At 37.1% G+C, this 13,534-nt stretch overlaps 1 protein-coding gene across 1 annotated transcript in view; it reads right to left on the reverse strand.

The window, feature by feature from the left end:
• Window positions 1–5,695, reverse strand: part of LOC140151709 (uncharacterized) — a 32,988-nt gene extending 27,293 nt beyond the window's left edge. The window contains exons 1-2 of the mRNA XM_072174046.1: window positions 5,510–5,695; window positions 1,826–1,952 (exon numbers count right to left, since the gene is read on the reverse strand). Coding sequence (XP_072030147.1) covers window positions 1,826–1,870 — 45 coding nt within the window. The 5' untranslated portion in view covers window positions 1,871–1,952; window positions 5,510–5,695. The remainder of the gene's footprint in view (window positions 1–1,825; window positions 1,953–5,509) is intronic.
• Between the last annotated feature and the right edge of the window lie 7,839 nt (window positions 5,696–13,534).

The raw sequence follows: 13,534 nt of genomic DNA on the forward strand, positions 1-13,534 counted from the left end.
ATATCAAACTTGCTTTTCATGTTTACATAGAATGGAGTCAGGGCTTGCTCAATATAGTTAACAGAAAAAAATAAAACACAGAACTGAATGGAGATTTAAGGATATGTACCATCTGTCAAAAAGGCAGGCACTTTCGCGTAACGTCCGTAACGCTCGTTTCTAATTTCTGTAGCTAATTAACTAAGAAAGCCAAAACAAAATTGCTTCATTATAATGAACATTAGAGTGTGCACTAGTAGCATACTAAGAAATAAATTGTTATCCTAACAGCAAACATGTGTGCTATTCACTTAAAAGTGGCAAGTTGCACGTATCTGTAACGTCCGTAACGGTGGAATTGGCCATTTGCCTTTCCCCCCCTTGATTTACATGCAGAGAATATGACATGTTCCACTGATGAAAGTTTAAGGCCATGCGTTTTGAACTGAACACCCAAAAAGGGTGGTGGTGTCACACTTTTCACCATGATCGTTTTGTTTTTTGAGGATATCTTTGAAAGTAAAGAAGCTATGGCAATAAATTTGGTACCAAATGAAAGCTAATATATTAATGATGAACTATGGAAAGTTACATGAAGGTATCTTGAACAGAAGCAGAATGGAATTCAATCCAATGACCAATGTCAGGGGTGGTGGAGGCAGCGGCTCATGAGGCAGCGGCTCACTATGTACAAACTCAATGGGAAATTTCATTTTTGGTGCCTCGCAGTGCAAAAATGTTAAAATTTTCTTTAAAACTAGTGTATATCAATAAATTTGGTATCAAAAGAAAGCTGACATTGTTATCTGAACTTTTATTCTGTAAAATAGTTGAAATAATAAACTGCCTTGAGCTAATGATAGGGGCATGTGCTTTGAACTCGACATCTAAAATGGGCGAGTGGCATCACATTTGTCACTGTGGTCATTAGTTTTTTTAATGTATCATTGGAATAAAAATAGATTTAATAGTAAATTGGGTATCAAATGACAGCTAAAACACCAATTATTAATTATGGAAAGGTGTCAATAAGATATCTTGAACATCTATAGAATGGGACTCAATCCAATTGGCCAAGGAAGGGGTGGTGGAGGTAGTGGGGCACTCTGCACAAAACTGTAAGCAAAGTTTTCATTTTGGGAGCCTCATAGTCGGTGCGCAAATATGTTGCTATTTTCCTTTAAAATGAGTGTTCATCAATAAATTTGGTATCAAACGAAAGCTGACATTAATATCTACACTTTTATTTTGTACAAAGTTAAAATAGTTGGCTGCTTTAGGGTATATGATAGGCCAATGTTCTCCAAGACAATAAGAAAAATTAATTATATTTCTGTCAATTTTTGAAGGGTTGTATTATTTTTTAAAGTGATAACCCCATACATTTATATATTGCAGGAAAGCCCTTACTCTGATCTATCAGAAAATGATATAAAATAAGATGCAGGGGTAACACAGAAATGTTAGTGACATTATACCGCTGGACCACTGTCAGTTGATGTTTTGTCTCATTCACATAAATGTAGCATTAAAACCTTACATCTGACAGTATTTCTGAGTGTCTTGTTGGATTCCTTGTTCAATTTCCTTTCAGAAAATGTATACTTTTATCATGCTGGGGGGTGTGGTTTGAAAAATATGGGCATTTGAAGGTGAAAGAGTGTCGCAAATTTCAAAAATCAGTGTGTGACGAAAAGTCGGCGAGGTTAAAACGCATGGCCTTAAACAAAATTGGAATAAAATAAAATGTATAATTTTTGGATTGTTCTTGACACATGTGTGTGATACATGTTTGTAAGTACACTGTATTGCATATTATGCATAATATATACATTTTGTACCGTACCTTGGAAGTAGTCTTGCTTCCCTGGTTGCTGCGGTTGACAGACATGGTGTTCTTCTCGAGCAACCGACTAGTTTACTAGACTTGGCATTAAAACAAATCTCTCACTCTTATTAAAGTCGGGAAGCTACTGGTATGAAAAATGAACAAGATTTTAATATATAAACAATGACATATTATGCCAAGATGTGTTTATGTGAAAACATCACTGAGCAACAGGTAAACAAATGTTAAACACTTTGGCTAAGGCCTAAAAAATTGTTTGATTGGCGTAACATCAAAAACAAATTGGGGCAGGTAGGTAGGGATTTTTTAGGGTCGATCGAGTTATGCCTATCAAACAATTATTGTTTTTTATGAACACATATTTGCTAGTCACTTAGTCAGCCAAATTGGCCCAAACCGGGGCCCAAACACAATACGGTACATATTTTACAAAGAAAATTAAAACAAGAGCTATATAGAAAGTCATGCGAGACATGACACACAAGCCGACCTGTTAATGGGTCAAGTTTGAGCAATTTAGAAATTTGACCTTTGACCCCTATACTTTGACCTTTGGGGTCATAAATATTTTAACATGTTTAGAATGTCGTAAGAATAATTCCTGTTGAATTTGAGCTCGATTGGACCAATTTCGAAATTTGACCTTTGACCCCTATAACTTGACCCTTGGGTCACGGATGGGGTCAACTGCTCTTGCATTGTGCTTAGGATGTCATAAGAAATATTCCTGGTGAATTTCAGCTTAATCGGAACTTATACATGGATTTTGATTTTTTTAAATTTTTGATTGACCTTTTGACCCCCGTAATGACCTTTGACTTCAATGGAAAAAAAAACTTACATACACCGACAAAATGCATTGTTCCAATTTTAATTAAAAAATTCTACTATGTTTAGTTGTTGAGATAAAAATTCTTAAAGTTATTTAGCTAAAAACAGGAAGTGACCCCTTAATGACCTATGACCCCCAAAATAAAAATACCATGCATACATCAGGTAGCACTGATTCATGTATGATGGTTATATTACTCTGGTCTGTTTACATTAAGAGATAAATTTTTTTGAACATTTTTGATAATTTTAGTTTTTGACCGGAAGTAACCCCTTAATGACCTCTGACCCCAAAACTGTAGGCATCCTAAAGACCCTGGCTAGTAGCAATGCATGTGTGCTAATGGCGACTCTCTGCTATGTAATTTGTAAAGACAGTGATTTTTTGAATATTTTTTAGACTTTGACCGGAAATGACCCCTTAATGACCTTTGACCCCTTATCTGAGCACACCCTATAGACACCGACTAAAGTTGAGTCACGTGATATAACCATGTTCTCATCGCATGAAATTTGTGGAAGGAGTAGCATTTTTGTGAAATCACATTTTGACCATTATAGCTAGGTCAAAGGTCACAGCAAGGTCAAAGTCAAATGGAAGGTTTGGCCTAGTCCAGTGGTCATTTGGCTCAAGTATGGTTGAAATCTGTCGAAGCATAAGAGAGCTAGGGTGAAACGTGGCAAGTCACGCAAAATGTCACGAGGTTGCCAGAAGATGAAGAAGAATTGGAAGAAGACAGTACAAGCCGACGTTTGTCGCCGGCTTGTAAGAACAGATTTTTCCAAGGAAACCTACATATATGTTGTCTACTACGCTTCACTTGACCCAAATGTGATTTATTTTTGTGATGACATAATCGCACCCCAGGAATCGCACATGGAATTTTAGAGGGATTTTGATAGCAGTTCCACATAGAAAAGCTGCTCTATCATGCGACTATGCTGTTTTGTTTTTGAATTGATGCATTAAAAGTTGGCTGACTATTTTGGATGAAAGTCAACCTTTGACAGGATCATGGATGTAACTTTGCTCCGGAAAGTGCTATGACAAAATGGTTTTCAGTTTTGGCTTTCTTTACTCAAGGGCTTTAATTTGATATATAAAATGATGTGGTTTGATGGCAAATTTGAATTCACCTTTCATACCCCGGTGTCGTCACTTAACATTCAAAGGCGTAACGCATGATCGTTCCCTAAGTCAAAAATACCCCCCTATTTTGCGGTTTCAAGAACATTTTCGTCATTTTTACCCCTATTGTACACACTAAAACGGGTACAAATTAGCCTTTAAAAATACCCCTATTTTTTGCATTTCAAGTACACTTTTACAAAAGTACCGGTACCCCTTTTTTAACATTTCAAGAACACACAAAAAAAACACTTGTTCTGATTCATTGTCTTTTCTGAGGAGAACTCTGTTGTCCTTTTAATATATAAATGAGGAAAATAACAGAAAAATATATACAAATACATCCAATAGGATGCATCATGTGATTTCAACATTATCATGATTCACAAAAATATACCCTATTTTTTAATTTCGAAAGTACACCGTGGTCAAAAACAACCCTATTTTTTAAACATCGCGAACATAAAATGTTCGCGAACATAGTTTAAAAATAACCCCTTTTTTCGCGAAATTGGGAACGATCATGCGTACACATAGTCAATGTTAAGTGACGACACCGGTTTCATACCTACTTGTTCTGCATTTGTAGGAAGTGCCATAGGGTGTCTCCAGTGTAAACTGTTTTCATCAATATATAGGTATCCCAGGCAAACCTTAGTTAACACATTTGCTAGTCAGCGAAATTCGCCGAGACCGGGGCCCAAACACAATGCATATTTACATAGAAATTTGAATTTTTTTCGAGAATAGGCTGGTGAAGGAAACCTACATAAATATGTTTTCTATACTTCACTTGACCCAAATATATGATTTTTATGGTGATAATCAAGTCGCACATGGAATTTTAGAGGATTTTGATAGCAGTTCCATTAAAAAAGCTGCTATCGCCATGAGACTAAGATCTAGAAACACCCCTAAAAGCCGTTTTGGGGAATTTTGCTAGCAGAATCTTTTTGATGAAAGTCAATCTTTGACAAGATGTAACTTTGTTACGGAAAGTGCTATTACAAAAATGTTTTCAGTTTTGGCTTTCTTTACTCAAGGGCTTTAATTTGATACGTAAAATGATGCAGTTTGATGGCAAATTTGAATTCACCTAGCATACCTACAATATATCATATCGCAAAATTTAATAAATAATTATTATAAAATATTGGAATTATTAGAAATGCTGAGGTACGGTAGTACTATAACTATGACTATTCTACAGTGGCGTGCGCAAAGGGGGGGCAGGGGGGTACAGGCCCCCACTTTTGTAAGTCATTTGGAGGAATTCAGGGGAAGGTGCAAAAACGTCAAAATTTGCCCCTTCAAAATAGGATTCCTTGCCTTGGCCTTTTAAAACGCTAAAACCCCTGGACCCCACCCGTGAGGGGCTTCGAGGCAAGCTGCTCGCAGTGCGGGCTACACCCGCACCTTACACTCCTAATCAGACTCCATTCGGGGGAAGTGAACAACCTAGCCCCGCCACTTTCAATGTGCTGTGCTGTGCACGCCACTGCCATGACTGCTATTGATATTCTAATGAATCATGATGCTTTTTGTATTTTTTAGTCTCGGCTTTTATGTAACTCTTTAAGGAATCTTGTATTTTAGAAATTGGTTCCTGAGCTGAGCAATTGTAAACAATTTTGTACATGTCATGCATGTAGACATAATCTCCCGCATAATCTCTGGAACCATGGCAATGTGAATCAGTGTGCATAAAATTTTAAGCTTACCTGATGATCAATATATTTCTACTCTGCGTGTTCCCTCCAGCCACCAGCACCACTACCAAAGACTATGCCACTAGGCATGAAGGAGGGCAAACCTTAGCAGTTTCAGTTTGCAACATCAAAGACCCACATTTAAAGTATTTTAAGCTTGCAAAAACATTCCGAAACGTAGCGTTCATGCATTTTCAGTATTTTGAAGTTGGTGCAAAGTAATATCTATAAGGCTGACATTTTATTATTTGTTGCACATCGTTCAGTGTAAATAAAATGTCAGCCTTGTGTTTTTTACTGCAATACCATGGCATAGAGCTGTCATTCATCGAGTTTGAAAGTAATTCTGCCTCCGCCAGGAGGTAGTTTGATTTGAAATTGACACCTAAAATGCCGCACATTGCGCGGCATGTAGGCCGATTGTACAAATTTATATTCTGACAAGTACTCTAATTTCCGCCCAATATCGAGAGCCCAATATATATCCCCCACCTCTCTGCGCCATACATAAATTCGCCTATCGCCATTTCCGAATGCCGGTTCAAAAAGGTAATCATGCTTCCTCGGCATGTGTAATAAATTAGCATTAAAATTAATCTTATTCTATAGGGATTCTAGAAACACCTAGCACGTGGCGCCAATGGTGCGGGTCTATCAAGTTCAGGCCGCAATCATCGTGCATGCGTGTCTACATCATAATAATAGTAGGGATAACCATCAAAATTTCATGTTGACCCTATTGCTACAAAAGATTGTTTTCTGAGTAGCACTAATCAACAGAAGTATTTTGGTGGTTAAATGGTCAAAATCGGTCAAAAACTTTTCGAATTATGAATTATCAAAGTTTCCCATTCTGACCGGTCATTGGAACGAAATAAAATGACAAGGTCCAAAAATAGCAGTTGGGAGCAAAATTGGCATAAGCATATATTTACCTTTATATATTTCTTTATTTTAACATATTTGCAAACATGAAACTAGCATATTGTGAAAGTATCAAAGGGGTTTCTTATGAAATGGCACTTAACTAGTCACTGGCATAACTTATTTTTTCAAACCAAGGCATTGAAATCATGCATTTAGAGGACATTTGCCAAAAATCATCCAAGATAGCCGATATGGCACAAAATCAAAATTGCACTAAGTAGGTGAACTTTTTTTTCACAACCAAGAATTTCAATGTTATTGGGTTTAATATGACCAATTAGTAGGTGTATGTAAACAAAATCTTAAGTTTTGAAGGTCATTGACTCATTCACAACAATAGAGATTATCCTCATCATGCTCATGTGTATTCCTGTAGTATTCCTCATTCAAACCAAAGTAGCACTCAATACATTCAGTATGAGTATCTTTGTTCAAACCAATTCAATGCTTGACCTCGGAGTTACCTGCATGACTATCGCGGGCTATTTTGAAACAGTTATGGTTGCACATTCAGGTACTTCTTTTGAAAGTCCTAAACAAGGTATAGCCAGCAGCAAGTTGTAGATGTTATAGGCCTAAATATAAGAAAACGTTTAGGGTTAAGATCAGGTGAACAATACATCGAATGAGCACGAAACTTCACATTTATGTTCAGAAAGGTGTCTTCTTAACATGATTTGAAAGGAATATAAAAATTCCAAAGGAAAGCTGGTGATTTAATTTGTAACTCGAGATCTACTTGTTCAATTTTTAAACCTTTTTACAGAGGGTATGATAGAGGTATTACTGGCAACTCTGCCAAATTACAGCTCAGTAGGCCACGTTTTTCACCTGATCTTACTGATTTGAATATTTTGTGCCATTCTTGAGCAGTGCTAAACTCAGCCACTGGCAATTAAGCGCACTGTGGCGATGGACCAATTTTGACTCGCACTTACAGAAAAACAAAATAAGTTATGTTGCTGTAATTTGCAAGATAGTTACAAAATATAATTGGCAGTAACTTCCCCAAATTTTACAGAAAAATATTGAAAAATAAAAGAATGAGATCAATTTAGAAATGTATGTGCAAGCAGTGCACAGTTGAGCTCCATGCATGTCTATGGGAGTGTTCTAATCAAGTTGATGGTTCATTGGTCATCCCTAATAATAGGTTGAAATGATGGGGTTGAAAAGACCGGCTAGCTATTTGATTTCTCTGCATACGAGATGTACAGGCTGAGTCAAAAAGAAGTAAACTCATGTTTGAGGGGCTGTAACTCGAGATCTGCAGAGAATCTGCTAAAAATAAAAATACCACTGAAAAGAACAAATTCTACACGTCTAAATAGATAAAAGAATTGTTGCAATTGCTTACAGCAACCTAAAGTTATACTCATTTGAATACAACCACCCATTTTTGTAGCTGCACACGGCTGATTGATTTATTGTTGAAAAGACAACTTTTGCTTTTAATTAATATTCAACAAAGTCCATGACGGTACTATAGTTTGTAGGGATACCAATTCAAGTCTTTACGAACGATCCGGCAGAAGCTTGATTGGGGAATGTTGGGTAAAGGATTGAGCTGATCTTTGGTCTTGCTGTAACGCATGTCTAACTCTAGCAATGTTCACTTGTGATCTAGCAGTTCGTGGTATGCCTGAAGCTTCCGGCTATCTGTTCCTTAGTGTCCCATGCACAATGAGCTTGTTCACATTCTTATATATACTGTTCCCTTACAATAAAACCCGATTAGCTGTAGGAAATTGGGGACGAAAAAGACGCTGAACTTCAGTGGGACTCTTAGTTTCATGATACATCGTCGACAGACACGTGCACTCCCGTGCGGTAAATTGTGATGCCATGTTGTCATTTGGTCCGTTTTATTATAATGTTGTGCAATGAGGTCAAATTCGTTATTGAGAAGAGCCCTTTAACATGTAGATATTATTGATCGAAACCACACCTGGGCCACAGAACTTTATTTGCATATGAATATCGCGCCTTACCAATCAATATAATAGGTAGGCCCCCTACTTGGGAAGTGAAACCATGTGCAGCTACAAAAATGGGTGGTTGTATTCAAATGAGTATAACTTGAGTTTGCTGTGAGCAATTGCAACAATTCTTTCTTTTATTTAGACGTGTAGACTTTGCTCTTTCCATTGGTATTTTCATTTTTAGCAAATTCTTTACAGATATTGAGTCACAGCCCCTCAAATATGAGTTTACTTCTTTTTGACTCAACCTGTATGTGCTGTAGTGCCGTGTTCAACGTACACACGGCATGTCATGATCATGATGATGTTTGCAATGTATGGTATGATACGCCTAGCCGCGCCTATGGCCGGCTTCATTGCTGTAATAAAGTATTGCAATTTTATTGCGTTGATATAATTCGGAATAATTCGTTTTAAAGTATTTGCTTCCCCAATTCCCATGCGTGGTTGGTCATGTTGGTGGTATGTAGGCCTATGTCAGTTTTTTACATTCTACTGAGTACTGTTGCAATATTTTTGCATGCATATACCCATGACCGTTTCAAGACTATGACTGAGAAATTTGCTTTTTGTTTATAAAATAAAATGCAAGAATTATTTTTCCCCACACAATACTTCTTACAAACAAGGTGTTGATATTGGCCCTTTCGATGCAAAACAAAGCACAAATGAAGGAAAGAAAACAAAACAATAATGTTTTTGATTTTTATTCAATTACACATATACAAAAAAAAGTAATGGCCTATGAAAAGACTCCCCCTAAATATAATAATATTAATATTATTTTAGTCCTGAATACAAAATATAATAAACAAGCATAAAAGAATCTGATACAAAAATGTGTTACTCTGAAACGTTACAATCGTAATTTTCAGTCAAAAAATCCACAAGAAATGACTCTTGATACAACTTAGGCCTATATTTAAAAAACAGAAACGGCTGTCTGCATCTGGAACTCTTCATATCTGAAAGTTTGAAGGTCTTATTTCATACATCAGAATTATCTGCAAGATTGCAAGATGGCTTTAGGTGACCGTGGCCCTATTGGCTAATGCACAAATTTTGATTTTCTTTCTATTTAAATAATACTATAGTATGTTAAAACTTATGCCCTGTAGATTACATTCGGTTCTTGAGATATGGCCTGTCAAAATGGCGCGAAACCAAAACAAAAAATTGGCAACAACTTTCTTTTTATTTTCTATATTTTTGACAAGTCCAGTTGCCAGATGATTTTCTAATTCATGCATTAATTATGCAAAGTAAAGATTTCAGATAATCAGATACAATTAAAAGAGCTATGGTACTGAGGCATGGTAGGACATGGGTAGAACACACACTATACTACAAAATTACGGTTGCGTTTTGGCAAATTTCAATTTGCATAATTAATTAGGGCCACTTATTAGAAAAAGTTGATTAGGGCCCTAATTAATTATGCAAATGGAAATTTGCCAAAGGCATCCATTTTATTTTGTAGCCGATCTGAACATTTTACTTTGTATAATTCTTGCATATATAATTAGAAAATAAGGCCTACCTGACAACATTGCATAACAAAAATAAAAGAAAGTTGTTGCCAACTTCTTGGTTACGTGCCATTTTGACAGGCCATATTTTGGTAACCGAATATCCGATTAAAATAAACATTTTCAGTTTTGTAATCAGGAGAGAATGGGCTCACATATTTCAATCAGACAAAAATCTATATCCAATAGCGTTACCTTAAAGCTAGCATTATAAGTGTCTCCTTAACTAATAACAAAAGCTGCCCACTGGTATCTTGGAGGCACTGTCTTTTTTAAAGACATTTCTTGTTTTTATTGATTTGGTGTTTGGCCAAGTAAAATAAATAACATGTATATCATCCCCACCCTCATCGATTTTTGGAGATTTCGCAATATTTTGGTTTTTCTGCCGAAAGCAGTATGTATTCGAATTGGAACATGAAACACGACTATTGGGCGAAATAATGGCCGGATTGCCATGACAAATCATTCTGTCAAGTACATTTGGGCTACGTTTTCCATGTTGCCACGAAGTTCTTACAGTACAAAATGCTCAATGAGTCTGCATTTCGGGCTAATGAATTATGCATTAGAAAAAAAAATGACAGGGACGGTCATAAATTCTTTATACGGGGTTGTAGTAAAATGTTTGCCTTGAAGAGTGATTATAAAAATGTTTGACTTGATTCTGGACTTTGAAAAGAATATAAAGCTTTGAATGTGTAAAGTTTTTAGTGTTTTAAAGAAGTTAATGTGAAATAAGGTATCTGTGAAGGATTTTAGGGATATTTAAAGGGCCTGCACCCCGCGTCTTACAAAAATGTCGAATTTTTTGTGAACGGTAGCTAAATAGTTCAGCCTGAGACGAATGTTTAGGGGAGATCGGGGCAAAGTGGAACACGGGGCAAAGCGGAATCATCAGTCGGCTGCGGAGCAGGTGACTACAAGCTCCTATCTTTGGCTGCATCCTTTTTGTACTTTGTGTACTTAACCCTCTATCTTTTTAACCAAATATCCCACAGAGTCGTGCGATATGTCAAACTTTTCCTCTGGTCATAAAGAACAAAAAAGTCAGTGGTCACATCTCTGTAGGATCATTGGTTGATGAGATATAGTCACTTTTTTCTACTTTGTGCATTTAACCCTCTATCTTGTTAACCAAATATACCACAGAGTCGTGCGATATGTCATACTTTTCCTCTGGTCATAAGGAACAAAAAAGTCAGTGGTCGCATATCTGTAGGATCATTGGTTAACGAGATATAGTCACTTTTTCTACTTTGTGCATTTAACCCTCTATCTTTTTAACCAAATATACCACAGAGTCGTGCCATATGTCAAACTTTTCCTCTGGTCATAAGGAACAAAAAAGTCAGTGGTCGCATTTCTGTAGGATCATTGGTTTATGAGATATAGTCACTTTTTCTACTTTGTGCATTTAGCCCTCTATCTTTTTAACCAAATATACCACAGAGTCGTGCGATATGTCATACTTTTCCTCTGGTCATAAGGAACAAAAAAGTCAGTGGTCGCATATCTGTAGGATCATTGGTTAACGAGATATAGTCACTTTTTCTACTTTGTGCATTTAACCTCTATCTTTTTAACCAAATATACCACAGAGTCGTGCGATATGTCAAACTTTTCCTCTGGTCATAAGGAACAAAAAAGTCAGTGGTCGCATTTCTGTAGGATCATTGGTTTATGAGATATAGTCACTTTTTCTACTTTGTGCATTTAGCCCTCTATCTTTTTAACCAAATATACCACAGAGTCGTGCGATATGTCATACTTTTCCGCTGGTCATAAGGAACAAAAAAGTCAGTGGTCGCATATCTGTAGGATCATTGGTTGATGAGATATAGTCACTTTTTTCTACTTTGTGCATTTAACCCTCTATCTTTTTAACCAAATATACCACAGAGTCGTGCGATATGTCAAACTTTTCCTCTGGTCATAAGGAACAAAAAAGTCATTGGTCGCATTTCTGTAGGATCATTGGTTTATGAGATATAGTCACTTTTTTCTACTTTGTGCATTTAGCCCTCTATCTTTTTAACCAAATATACCACAGAGTCGTGCGATATGTCATACTTTTCCGCTGGTCATAAGGAACAAAAAAGTCAGTGGTCGCATATCTGTAGGATTATTGGTTAATGAGATATAGTCACTTTTTTCTACTTTGTGCATTTAACCCTCTATCTTGTTAACCAAATATACCACAGAGTTGTGCGATATGTCAAACTTTTCCTCTGGTCATAAGGAACAAAAAAGTCAGTGGTCGCATATCTATAGGATCATTGTTAATGAGATATAGTTACTTTTTTGTACTTTGTGCACTTAACCCTCTATCCTTTTTAACCAAATATCCCAGAGTCGTGCGATATGTCAAACTTTACCTCTGGTACGTGAAGACGGCCCGATTGGCGCGAGGTTCATATTGGTGCGTATGCACCAAATATGTATCTTGTAAACCTTAAATTTTGCCTTGCCTTCCTTCGTAATCCTGATTGGGCCACAAAAAAAATGTGTTCCACTTTGCCCCGGTCTCCCTAAAAATCGTCTCAGGCTGTCTCCGGTTTTAAAGCATCGCTCGATGGGTTAAGCTTTACTGATTTTCTTTATTTTAATACTAGTATATTGTAAAAACCAAGTAGCTGTGGTGTTAGCTCAATATACTAGGAAAATATTATAACCGATGACTTCATGTTCACTTTGGCTAAATCAGCTGTATTTTTGCTGATAAGGGTGCATAAATTGGCATTCGACATGTTGGAGAAATTCGCGTCAACTGTTTCACTATTGAAGTAGTAGCACTCACAACGTTCTTCTTCTTCTTCTACCGGTGAGTACATTCCTCTCTTCGAGAGTATCGCGGTACACACGACGAAATGATTGCAAATTTACACATTTGTAATCATTTTGACCACAGAATATGATGTGAAAATACCGGGGAAAATACAGGTACCCCCGGGTAGGCCTAAGCAATGAGAACAAGTGTAACTTTACTATGGAAAGTGCTATGAAAAAAAGGTTTCCAGTTTTGGCTTTCTTTACTCAAGGGCTTTAATTTGATATATAAAATGATGCAGTTTGATGGCAAATTTGAATTCACCTGGCATACCTACTTACTACAACAGGAGGCTGAGACTTTTGAATGAACGCAGGTTTCAACAGCTGCACTTTCGATCCAACCGCGATCGTATATCGCGATTTCAAACTACTAACCTTAACGCACGACCTTGGATACAATGCTAACCAATCACGAGTGCATTCCCAGACAAACGAGCACCTAGACCAGTGACTTTGACTCGCGTGAGTGAAGCGGACACTGCTTAGCAACGACTTTGACACGGACGCATACCTGGGCGCAAGCAAGCAGATATGTTCGCTCTACGGAACATGTTGTATTTGATGCGAGCGATAATGGCGCTGGAATCACACAAACCAGCCGCCTTTCTCTCCAGTCGCGTGTACAGAACATGTTGCATTTGACACGAGTGATAATGGCGCAGCAATCACGCAAAGCGCGTCTTTCTCTCCAGATATGAACGCTTTTTTTCTCCGCGTCCGACCAACCGACCAAAATCACCTTGGATACGTGGCTTCACCTACTGCCC

Source organism: Amphiura filiformis, chromosome 5, assembly GCF_039555335.1.
Source record: "Amphiura filiformis chromosome 5, Afil_fr2py, whole genome shotgun sequence".
Classification (NCBI taxonomy): domain Eukaryota; kingdom Metazoa; phylum Echinodermata; class Ophiuroidea; order Amphilepidida; family Amphiuridae; genus Amphiura; species Amphiura filiformis.